This window comes from Primulina tabacum, chromosome 15 (genome assembly GCF_025594145.1).
Source record: "Primulina tabacum isolate GXHZ01 chromosome 15, ASM2559414v2, whole genome shotgun sequence".
In the NCBI taxonomy this organism is placed as follows: domain Eukaryota; kingdom Viridiplantae; phylum Streptophyta; class Magnoliopsida; order Lamiales; family Gesneriaceae; genus Primulina; species Primulina tabacum.
This window is the reverse complement of record NC_134564.1, coordinates 1,224,357-1,237,909: the sequence shown is the minus strand read 5'-3', so window position 1 is coordinate 1,237,909 and position 13,553 is coordinate 1,224,357. Positions and strand designations below refer to the sequence as shown.

General features: G+C 36.3%; 1 protein-coding gene across 1 annotated transcript; it reads left to right on the top strand.

Annotated features, from left to right (window-relative positions):
- The first annotated feature begins 2,305 nt into the window (after positions 1–2,305).
- LOC142527096 (putative disease resistance protein At1g50180) lies at positions 2,306–7,129 on the top strand. Its single transcript, XM_075631810.1, is given in 5 exon segments — positions 2,306–2,902; positions 3,537–3,562; positions 3,608–3,975; positions 3,977–4,219; positions 5,276–7,129. Coding segments are annotated over 5 exon segments (2,838 nt in total). The 5' UTR covers positions 2,306–2,432; the 3' UTR covers positions 7,007–7,129.
- Positions 7,130–13,553: the final 6,424 nt, after the last annotated feature.

Sequence of the window (13,553 nt, the reverse complement as noted above, 5' to 3'; positions counted from 1 at the left end):
AATTTTATTTTAATGCTATGGCGTCACCTAGCAGAGGAGTTAGAGGGTGGAGGTGTTGAATTTTATTTTCCTGCTATGAACTATGTTAGCAGAGGAGTCAAGGGCACGGGGAAGTGGAAACTATTTCCCTTCAAAAGCTTAGTAGAGGACCTTGAAGATGGGGGCGACGAGGGCATACTGTGTTAGAAAAATTTATTTCGTTTGTCGTTAACGAATAATGTTTGCCGCTGCGAAAATTACGGGGTTCGACCTGCTTGGTCAGGTCGTGGGGGTGTGGGGGCAACGCCCCCATAAAAATTTTCAGAAATCACACAACCATTCGCAAGGCAATGTATCAAAATTCTCAACATACTGGACGAGTGCTCGGGCGAGCGTGCGTTCGGCAGGTCGACTTGACAAGGGGATGGGGCGAGCAGGTGAAGGGAGCGGGGCGAGCAGGTGAAGGGAGCGGGGCGAGCACGCAGCAGGTGTGATGGGCGAGCGTGCACTGGTTGGGCGAGCGTGCGAGAGCGAAGAAGGTGCTTGGGCGTGAATGCGGCGTGATGGCAGACGAGCGTCGAGAGGGCGAGGGTGAAGCGCGGCAGGCGATGGCAAGAGCAGAAGGCGGGCGAGCGTGGCGCTTGGGCGAGCAGGAGGTGCACCGGGCGAGCTGGGGTGAAGCTCGGGCGAGCAGGATGCGCGGCGCGGGGCGAGCTTGGGCGAGCATGGCGTCGGGCGAGCGTCTGCATGCGGTGCTGGGCGACCGCTGCGCCGAGAGCGGGCGAGCTGGGGTGAAGCTTGGGCGAGCGTGGCGCTTGGGCGAGCAGGAGGTGCGCCGGGCGAGCTGGGGTGAAGCTTGGGCGAGCGTGGCGCTTGGGCGAGCATGAGGTGCGCCGGGCGAGCTAGGGTGAAGCTTGGGCGAGCGTGGCGCTTGGGCGAGCATGAGGTGCGCCGGGCGAGCTGGGGTGAAGCTTGGGCGAGCGTGGCGCTTGGGCGAGCAGGAGGTGCGCCGGGGGAGCGGGGGTGAAGCTTTGGGCGAGCGTGGCGCTTGGGCGAGCAGGAGGTGCGCCGGGCGAGCGGGGGTGAAGCTTTGGGCGAGCAGGAGGTGCGCCGGGTGAGGCGATGGTGGAGCAGTAGCTTGGGCGAGGCGGGGCAGGCGCGCGGGGTGAAGCGGTAGCTCGGGTGATGGCGAGGTGATGATGAAGCGGTGCTAGGATTACGATTTGATTTGTTTCCAAATTTTTGGGGACTGACGAAAGGCTGGAAGATAATGCACAACTCGCACCCGGTAACCCGAGGTCAGCACGACTAATCGAACTTCTAACCTGCGATTCAGTTCGACTCGGGAGGGGGAGACTGGTGATATCCCATGGATGAGCCCATTATCCCTGGCCCATCCCTAGCCCAAATGGAAGACAGGCCCATCAAGGGCCCAGGTATTCTCTTATAAATACCAGGTTTGAGCGTATGATATTGGATTCACTATATTGTTTTCAGCAGCACCCTTAGCTGCTCCTCCTATATATCCTCAGTCACTGACTTGAGCGTCGGAGGGGCTACGCCAGGACACCCTCCTGGCCCCCTTTAACGGTCTTTTTCGTGATTTCAGGCTCAGGACAATTTCAAAACCCTGCGTCTGCACTAGTGACACTTGCTGGGAGCGGACCCTAAATTTCCCGTGAGTATCAATCATAAAATAATTCTATGAAAAAAAAATTAACTACTGCGTGCTATGAAAGATTTTTTAAAAGTTATAAGCGGTGACATATAATTTCCTTAAATCTAGTGATAAACTCCATAATCATATTTTTAAGGGTATTTAATAAATTTTAGATTTTCAAAGTGGAGAACATTTAACTTTACAGGTTGGAGCTTGATTATTTACTGCCTATTCGATGTTGTCTTTACAGACAGTGTCTGTAAGAACTGATCCAATAGTCCACAATTGTTTTTTAATTTCATGAGAGATGTTCACGTTATCATCTCAGACATAATAAATACGAGCATTTGGACCCCCTTACAGACATTGCCCGTAAGGGGTAGAATCGACAAAAGCAATATTTACTATGAGGTGAAAGGAATTTTTGACTAGATCAATGTTTTCTCAAATTATCAGTTCTATTTTGAATATTTTGCTTGTTTTATCCGTGAAAATTAATTTAGATATTTTTCTTGTTTTTAGGTGTTTTATCCGTGAAAATTAATTTATTTTCAATATAATTCTCTGTTTGTATATAATTATTTATTTTATTATCGTGAATCTTTTCATATATTATATCAATATAAAAATGTTAACAAATGACGTATTTTATATAAAGTGTACACACGGACAATGTGTAAACAGTACTGAGCAGTTCCTATATTATTATCTTTATCCTATGTGAGGCCCATCCATCCGTTCGCTCAGCAACCACACAATACACAATCTTCTTCCAAAAACGCTTGACCAAAAGATGGTTGATGCTGCTGCAAGTTGGGCTGTGGGAACTCTGCGTGATATAACGATCGAAGAGGTGAGGTTTTTATATGGTGTTAAAGATAAGGTTGTGAATCTTGAAAGCGATCTCCAAAGAATGCGTGATTTCTTGGAGGATGCCGACAAGTGGCCGGAAAGGTACGACTCTGCCATCGTGCGTCGTCGGGTTTCAAATTTTATAGATCTGGCAACAAGGGCTGAGGATGTTCTTGAAGAATATGCTGTGGAAGTTACATCAAAAAGAGGAGAGAGGAACTTAAAAGAAATGCTCGAAAGATTTGCTTGCATATTGTGCGAGTGTTGGGATGTTCATAAGATAGGGAAGGAGATCGAAGGTATTAGAGCATCTCCAACTCATCTCTATTTTGGAGGAAATCTCCAAGATGGAGTATGGGTTGGTGCTCCAACCCAACTCCAAATGCAATCTCTATTTTGGAGATTGCAACAGTGATCCTCTGTTTTTGGAGGATGACTATTCATTTGAAGATCAATATAGAGATTCCACCAAATTACTGAAATGCCATCATAACAATTGCAAAATAATCTTTTTATATCTTATGTATTTGTTTTGCTCCATTTTATATTATTATATTTCAAATTATTTATTTAATTAATTTTAATGTTAAATAATTTTTATACTTAGTTAATTTATTTTAATTGTTTTATTATTGACTATTTGTGAGAGGAGTACAGTACTTCGAAATATTAGTATTTTTAATGATCAATTTATGTGTTGTTCTTTAAACCACATGTGTTGTTTATGTTTGTCGTGATTTATATTTTATGTTTATATTATGAATGTTGTATCTTGTCGTTTATGTTTGTCGTATAAAAAAATGTATTATTTTAAATAAATTGAGTTTATTACATGTTTTATTGTATTATGTTTATCTTATTAATTAAGTTCGGTTATATAATACATTATGTAATTATATAATTATTTGTGTGTGTTTTTGAAAATGTAAAAAAAAAAAAAAGAAATGGAGTATTTTGTAATATTTTTAGTGGATATGGGTTGGAGAAGGTTTTTAAAAATAGAGATCACGTATCTCTATTTTAGAGGATAGATGATGAAAAATAGAGGATATGGGTTGGAGGTGACCTTATGTCTCTCGTGGCTGAACTCACCAAAGACCTGAATTCTATACGTAGTACGTCAAGTTTTCGAATGCAATGACGATCAACGCTTGCAATTGCAAAGACGGACATACGGTCATGTGATTGAAGAGCACTTCGTTGGGATGAAGAAAGACAGAGATCGTGTTGTGTTGCATATGAAAAATATTGATGATAGATCATCTCGAGTGATTTCTATATGTGGGATGGGTGGTTTGGGGAAGACCACTCTTGCCAGGAAAATTTACCAACACAAGGATATACCATTCCGTTTTGAAGATCGTGCTTGGGTTTGCATTACGCAGAAACTTCACGCAAAAGCTATTTTCCAGGAAATATTGAGGCAACTTCTTCCAAGAGAAAACAAAGAACGAGTAACGAGAGTGGAGGAAGCTGAATTGGTGAGAGAAACTATATGATATACAGAAAGAGAAGAAGTGTCTGGTGGTTCTTGATGATATATGGGAAATTAATCATTGGAATATCTTAAAGAATGCATTTCCGCTTGCAGAATCCAATTCCAAAATTTTGCTCACCACTCGAAACCAAAGGGTTGCAGACACTGCAGGATTATTTGCCCACAATCTAGATTTCTTGACAGAGGATGAAAGCTGGGATCTACTTCAAAAGATAGCTCTTCCCAACCATTAATCTGATCAAGGTTAGTTTTATTCTGTTGGTTGATCGATACTTGTAATAACTAAAGTCCAAGCAAGTAATCTCGAAGTGAATACCCAAAACTAAAAATATGAAATAAAAAGTGATTATTGTGCCAAAGTCTTGTAAGTCCAACAAAATAGATCGCTGTTATATTTTTTTCTTTGTTTAGTCAAAGAGTCGCCTTGGAAAATTAATTACTTCCTTAAATATCGAGATTTTGACAATATTTTGTAGCACAAGACTTTCTCTTTTCTTTACACGGCAAACCTTTTAATTTTTTATTAAATTTTTCTTCATTACTTAAACTTGACTTGACACCGGAGTGCTGAATTCATATGAATTTATCTCTTTTCCAACATGCAATAAAAAACGAGACCGTCTCACGGATCTTAATATGTGAGACGGGTCAACCTTACCCATATTCACAATAAAAAATAATACTCCTAGCATAAAAAGTAATACTTTTTTCATGGATGACCCAAATAAGAGATCCGTCTCACAAATACGACCCGTGAGACCGTCTCATACAAGTTTTTGCCATAGAAAACATGATTAGGAATTACAAATAATAATATAAGCCATTAGAATTTTCCTAATCTTAAAAAATTAACTCAATTAAATATAAAAAAAAACACATCGAGATTACATATTAAGAATATTTCACTTTAATTCCCAAAACATGGAGATGTTGACCAACAATTCGAAAAGCTTCAAGTTAGTGATAAAAGTTCATTATTCGCTCAAGATTAAGGTGATATCTACGACAATCAAGTGATATTAATTTTACGAGGTCAAGATGGACTTCAATAAAATCAAAATAATCTTATCAATACAAATACTGGATTCACTATTTTTTTTTATTTTTTATTTTATCAGGTGCCTCTTTTTTATACTGGGAAAACTATCTGAAATTGTTAGGTAACCTATTCTTTTGGAATATGAAATCATGAAAGATCAATAACTCTTTATTGTATTTTATTTGTTATATGTAAAAATTTATCGAAACTATTATTTGTTTATTATTGTTGTGCTAATCTCATCAAGATGGAGATTGATTTATGTTTGGCAATTGTGCACACAGCTTACTCGGAACAGTTTGAAGCTACAGGAAGGCAACTAGTACGCAAATGTGGGCGTCTACCCCTAGCAGTATCCGTAGTTGGTGGAATTTTGCGAGGTCAACAAAATCCAGGGGACTGGAATAAGGTCCTCAAGAATATGGACACATACTTGCAGCATGGGAATGGTGTTGATGCCAATGATAAAAGGGTAGAACAGGTGCTAAACTTGAGTTACAACGTATTGCCTTATTACCTAAAATTATGTTTCCTGTATTTTGGATGTTTTCGAGAGGACGAGGATATACGTGTGGAAGATGTTTATTTGATATGGATGGCAGAAGGTTTGATATCATCAGACCATAAAGGGCGAAATGAAACTCTTTGGGATGTTGCTGAACGTTATTTAAATGAGCTAGCAAGCAAATGCATGGTTCAGTTGAAAATGAATGAGAGATTTAAATCATATCGTCTTCATGATTTGGTGAGAGATCTATGTTTGTCAAAGGGAAAAGAAGAAAAGTTTTTTGAGGATTCTCAAGGAAAAATTCGAAGATTAGCTATCAATTTGGGTGATACCAACGCATGTAGTGTTGCACAGTTTAAAAAAGCAAACTTACGATCTCTTCTATTGCTATACAAATGGAGACCTGATCCTTATGATATTACTAACATTTGGCAAGATCTACTCAACAATGCATTGCTCAGATCTCTCAAAGTCTTGGTATTGGAATACTGCAAATTTGAGGATAAAAAGTTACCTCGTGATGTGAGGAAACTAGTGATGCTCAAGCATTTGAGTATAAGATATAGCGACGTCAGGGAGGTGCCAGAATTTGTCTGCAAACTATCATGTTTACAATCATTGGATCTACGATCTATATATGGTATTACGTTACCAAATTCGATTGGTAAGATGGGACGATTGAGGCATCTCTTTCTGAATCCGAGAGAAACAAGGACAATTGATGGTGGGAGACAGAGACTCGATTGCTTAATGGAGTTGGAGACATTTATTAGGTTCAGTAGTAAGCTCTTTGATACTAACCATCTCCTCAAATTAACCAACCTCCGACGTTTTGATGGGATTGTTCATGATATAGAAAGCCTTTCCGTGGTTGTTGATCACATCACTAAACTCAAGGATCAGCTTCGGGAGGCAAGTTTAGAAATTAATGTGGAGCATGATTTGAGTTCCGAACAAGGTTTACTTGTCATTGATTCGTTAATGTATTGCCCACTCAATGATTTGTCAATTGATGGGAAATTGAGGAGATTGCCGGCCTGGGATCCTCAGTTACTCCAGAATCTTGTTTCCTTGTCGCTTTCTGGTAGTGAAATTGTGGAAGATCCGATGGAAATACTACAAAATCTTCCCACGCTACGAAGCCTTTCGTTGGACGAACATTCATTTGCTGGCACGGAAATGGTCTGTAAGAGTAAAGGATTTCCTCAGCTCAAGAGTCTTGCACTTTGGGAATTGAGGAATTTAGTGGGATGGAGAGTGGAAGAAGAGGCAATGCCAAATCTTTCGTATCTCTGCATCGGATTTTGTCCAAAACTGGAGATGATTCCAGAAAGAATGATTTCCATGGCTTCCATCACAAACCTGACCGTTTCTCACATGCCTTTTAATTTCAAATCGCGGTTGAGAATTGGAGGAGAAAATTACCCCAAAATCAGTCATATACCATTCCTTGATTTGGGCTACCAGTAAGGTTATTCCTTGACAATATTTCATAATTTAATCATGTTTTATCTTTTATACACATCATTTTGGATTTGTGTGCTTCCAAACAAAAAGGAACTATATATAAACCTTGACATAATAATTAATATCTTTGTACCCATTCTACACTTTATCCGTCAAATATTTAAAATTAATATATGTTTTATTTATTTATTTATTTGATATCTTAAAGGTCAAACACACATACTTGTTGTAGGGTTTTTTTCTTAAAATAATATAATATATATATATATATATATATATAACAATTGGGTAGCTTTTATAAAAATATAACAATCCGGTACAATTTGTACCGGATTCATAACAATCCGTGTCAGATTGTACCGGATTCAACAAATTTTTTATTAAATTTTAAATATAATTTTTTATTTTGAAAAATAAAAAGAATCTTTTGAATTTGGCACAACATAAATCTGTAGTGATCCGTCTCGAATTCACCTTTTGTGTTTGTTATAAATTGCGAAACTTAATTTGAAATAATTCATGTTGCTCTTTTGAAGAAGCACCGTTGGAGTGCTTAATTCATTGCATTGAGGAAGTAGCGTTGGTTTTTTGTTGCTCTAATTTACGTGCATGCAAGCAATTAATATTTTTCTTATTATTAAAATAATTTTATTTTAAAATATTTGTTTTGTTTTTTTAATATTTTGACATGTAATCCATAACTACGGAGAAAATTGTTTTAACATTTCTTTAAACAACAAACATCTTCTAAATTCTCACGGTTTCAACATTTTTTTTTTCTTTCTTAGTTTGTTTTTCTAATATATGTGTAAGGTATTTGTTATATTTTTTTAATATTGAAAATATTTTTTCTTATACTATTTCTTATAACAATTTTCATTTATTTCAGGTTTTAATATTGTTCATTGATTTTATCACAAATTTCATACCAATTTTGAAAAGATAATTTCAGTAATTAATTTTTCGTAATTGTATTATTTGTAATTATGGTGTAACAATAGTAATTGTTATATAAATAATAGTTGTATGTATTAATATAATTATAATGTTGTTGGCTTCAATTATACAAATAATTATAATTTTATTAAATATTATATATTTAATAATAATCACGACATAACAATAATAATAGTAATAATAATTAAACAACTAATAATAAGCAGAAGTTTGTTATTTTTAATTTTTTTTTCAATATTATTATTTAAAAATAATTATATTATTTAAATATACAAAATTGTATTTAATATGACAGATAAATTAATATTAGCGTAATTAATACATATGAAAAATTAAAATATTTAATCAATTTTGTAAAAAAATCTATAAATATGACAACTAATTGAAATTATTTTGTTTTTGTAATATTTCTTATAACAATTTTCATTTATTTCAGGTTTTAATATTGTTCATTTATTTTATCACAAATTTTATATCAATTTTGAAAAGATAATTTCAGTAATTAATTTTTTGTAATTGTATTATTTGTAATTGGTATAACAATAGTAATTCTTATATAAATAATAGTTTCATATATTAATATAATTATAATGTTGTTGGCTTGCATTATACTAATAATTATAATTTTGTTAAATATTATATATTAATAATAATCATGATATAACAATAATAATAGTAATAATAATTAGACAACTAATAATAAACAGAAGTTTGTGATTTTTTTAAATTTTTTCAATATTATTATTTAAAAATAATTATATTATTTAAATATACAAAATTGTATTTAATATGACAAATGAATTAATATTAGCGTAATTAATACATATGAAAAATTAAAATATTTAATCACATTTGTAAAAAAAATCTATAAATAAGACAACTAATAATAAGTATGTTACACGTATATTAGAAAAACAAAGTAAGATAGAAAGAGAAATCTTGAAATCGTGAGAATTTAGAAGATTCTTGTTGCTTAAAGAAACACTAAAACAATTTTCTCCGTAGTTCTGAATTACATATCAAAATATTTAAAAAAAACAAATATTTTTTTAAAAATTATTTTAATAATGAGAAAATTATATAATTGCTTGTATACAAGTAAATTAGAGCAAAAAAAAAAAACAACGATGCTTCTTCAAAAAAGCAACGTGAATTATTTCAAATTAAGTTCCGCAATTTATAACACGCACAAAAGATGAATTCAAATGGAACCGTCAAATATTCATGTTGCACTAGATTCAAAATATTCATTTTATATTTTAAAATAAAAAATTATATTTAAAATTTTATTAAAATATTATTGAATCCAGTACAATCTGTACCGGATTCATAATTGTTATAGATTTGTAAATCACATCTAAATACTATATTTTTATATATATTTTTTCTTTTTATATTATTCAAAGAAAAAAGCCCTTGTTGTAGTTCAAGATCTGTAACATAAGTTAGAACATTACTTTCTTTTCAAATTAAATGATTTCTGTACAAATTTTAAAACATGATTTTTTTTATATACCATAATACTACCAGGAGTTTGAATCACATGTATATTTTATTTTCTATTTATTTATATCAATAAAAATTTTAAATGATGAATATTCAAATTAACAAAAAAATCTTCAAATTAAAAATTTGAGTAGGGTGTAAATGAATATGCAAGTTAAGTTAGCCAAATAGAAATTGAAGAATTTGAGAACAAATATCAATATTCTCCTACCAGTATCAAATGCAGATTTCAAAGAATATATAAAAGATAGCTGAGAAACAGAAAGAGCTAAAACCTAGGAACAATAACAACTATTCCTATAAACCAGTACTACTCTAAACAACCCACCTAAATAAAACAAATGAATGGCCTACGAAACATACTAAAAAATAATGCTGACTAGGATACAATAAATCAACACTCTCCCTCAAACTTGGTTGTAGATATTCTGCACACCAAGCTTGCTACTTAAGTTATCAAATATGATCCTAGGAAGAGCTTTAGTGAACATATCAGCAACTTATGAGCTTGTTGAGACATATTTCAGCTTGATGATTCCACTCTCAATCTTCTCTGATATAAAATGCTTGTCTATCTCAATGTGCTTTGTTCGGTCATGATGGACAGGATTTTTCGCAATACACAAAGCTGCTTGATTATCACAGTACATCGAGATTGAACCATCTGTCTTCATGTTGAGATCGTGCAGCATTCGATTGAGCCATATCCCTTCGCAGATTCCAAGAGCTAGAGATCTGAATTCTGCTTCTGCACTACTACGCGCAACTACAGATTGTTTTTTACTTCTCCAAGTAACAAGGTTCCCCCAAACGAAAGTACTATAACCTGATGTTGATCTTCGATCCATTATATCTCCAGCCCAGTCTGCATCAGTATATACTTCAATACTTCGGTTGTGGACTGTTTGAAGAGAATGCCCTTTCCGGAGGATAGCTTCAAATACCTGAGAATCCGATTCACTCCTTCCATGTGTTCTTCACGAGGGTCATTCATGAACTGACTTACTACACTTACAGAGAACCCAATATCCGGACGGGTATGTGATAGGTAGATAAGTTTCCCTACAAGCCGTTGGTATCTCCCCCTATCCACTGGTGTATCACTTTCAGCCTTGTCAAGCTTCTTAGTCGAGTCCATCGAAGTCTTTGCAGATCTACATCCTGTCATGCCTGTTTCTTGAAGCAAATCAAAAATGTATTTACGCTGGCAGATAAAAATTCCTTGGTTGGACCTAGCAATTTCCATTCCAAGAAAGTATTTTAATTGTCCCAAATCCTTGACTTCAAACTCCACAGCCAATTGTTTCTTCAACCGAACCAGCTCTTCTTCATAATCACTTGTCAAGATGATATCATCAACATAGACAATCAGTATGGCTATTTTACCATCCGATGAGTGTTTGACGAACATAGTGTGGTCTGCCTGAGATTGTTTGTACTCTAGCTTGACAACAGACTTGGTAAAACGATCAAACCAAGCTCTCGGAGACTGCTTGAGGCCATAAAGCACCTTTTTTAACCGAAGGACTTTTTTTGTGTTGTCACGAGATTCCATTCCCGGTGGAACCGTCATGTATACCTCTTCCGCTAGATCTCCATTGAGGAAAGCATTTTTAATATCTAGTTGATGAAGTGGCCAATTCAGATTTGCAGCAAACGACAGAAGTACTCGAATTGTGTTCAACTTTGCTACAGGAGCAAATGTCTCTTGGTAGTCGATGCCGTATGATTGAGCAAAGCCTCTCGCAACAAGTCTTGCTTTAAACCGATCAACACTTCCATATGCCTTATGTTTGATCGTAAATAGCCACCTGCATCCGACAGCATTTTTCCCTTTTGGTAATTCAGATATCTCCCATGTTCGATTCTTCACCAAGGCTTGAATCTCTTCATTTACTGCAGCTTTCCATTCAGGAGTATTCAGTGCTTCATAGACCGAGTTGGGAATCTGAACCTTGTCGAGAGTAGTTACAAAGCATCGGTACTGTGGAGATAACACCGAGTATGACATGTACTTGTGCCAGGGATGTAAGGTACACGATCTGACTGGTTTCCTGGCAGCAATGGGTAAGTCTAGATCATTAGTGGTAATTGTCTCAGGAGTAATATTACCTGGTGAACTCGTGTTAGGACTTGGTTGAGGAGTCGGTTCGATCTCATAAGTAGGCATAGGTGTGGGTTCAGTTGTTTGTTGAGCAGGACTTGTCGTGACAGGTTCTCCTTGATCATCAGTGTATAGAATCGGCTCTGATGGAGTATCAGGTATGGTGGTCGGTTCAGTCTCTGTGTCCCAGAACTGATATTCATTTGAATTCTCCCCCTGAATATCAGATTTGGGGAAATATGATTGATGCTCAAAGAAGGTTACATCAGCAGATATGTAAAATTTTCTATTTGATGGTGAAAAACATTTATAACCTTTCTGGACATTTGAATACCCGACAAACACACACTTGATTGCCTTTGGGTCGAGTTTACCACTGTGATGGTTATGCACAAAAACTGAACAACCAAAAATCTTCATAGGAATAGAACTAAAAACCCGGGTGCAAGGGTACCAATTTTGAAGAGTTTGACATGGTGTCTTGAATTTGAGAGGTCTAGATGGCATTCTGTTAATGAGATACGTGGCTGTAAGAATGGCTTTCCCCCATAAATATTTTGGTACATTTGTGGAAAACATGAGGGCACGAGCAACTTCTAATATGTGACGATTCTTGCGTTCCGCAACCCCATTTTGTTGAGGTGTGATAACACAAGAGCTATGGTGTATAATACCTTGTTCTAGCAGGTAACTTCCCAGAATGAATTCAAAGTATTATCTACCATTGTCGGTCCTAACAACTTGAATTTTTGTATCAAATTGAGTTTGAACCATGGTATTGAATTGCTTGAAAATTTGTCCGGTTTCAGATTTTGATTTCATAAGAAATATCCACGTGAGTCTTGTATGATCATCAATGAAAGAAATAAACCATCTAGTACCAGTTATATTTTTCACCCGAGAGGGTCCCTAAATATCGCTATGTACAAGTGAAAATAGTTTTGAAGGCTGATAAGTGACACTGGGAAAGATAGTGCGAGTGTGTTTGGCCAATTGACATATTTCACAATGAAAAAACTTTGGTTTTTATTGATAAATAAATGAGGGAAAAGTTTTTCAAATACAAGAAATTGGGATGACCAAGACGATAATGCAAACGCATAATTTCATCATCACTATTAATAAAATTCAAAGGCTCGTCAACTGACTGACTTATGGATGAGCTGTAGCATTGTGGCCGAGTTATTTCTTCAGGAGTGGTGTTGAGGAGATACAGCCCTGAACCCATCCTAGCACTCCCAATCACCTTCCCCGAGTCCAAGTCCTGAAATTCACACACAGATGGAAAGAATTTGGCAACACAATTAGCATCCTGAGACAATTTACTAATAGAAACTAGATTACAATCCAAGGTAGGAACATATAGTACAGAATTTAAACACAAATTCTTTGTCACAGTGACTATGCATGTCCCTGCCACACATGATCGTGAGCCATCTGCAATTGTTACCCAATGTTTGCTGTCTTGAGGACAGGGGATATACTTTTGGAGTAGTAAGAGATTACCAGTCATGTGGTCGGAAGCGCCAGAGTCAATGATCCATTCCCCGGACGATTTCTTATTAGATGTGAGGGCATTAGACATGTTACCTGACTGAGCTAGGGAGCTAGTTGCCATTTGAGTGCTGGTGTTCTTCGGGTTTGAGACCTGAATCATCATCAGTTGTAGTGCCTCCAACTGGTCTTTAGTAAATGGACTCATATTGACTGTTGAGTTATTGTCATCGGTTGTGGACGATGTGTTAGCACGACTTCTTGGCTTCCAATCAACTGGTTTCCCATGAATCTTCCAACACGATTCTCTGGTATGTTCCGTCCTCTTGCAATGATCACACCACGGTCTAGCTTTCCGATATTGGCCATCGATCGAGTTGTTCTGACTTCCGTGCGATACCATAGCTGAGATTTCAGTTGTGAGGCTACTGGTAGTTGATCCCAGCATGACTTTCCTCCTACTCTCCTCTCGTCGCACCTTAGAGAAAA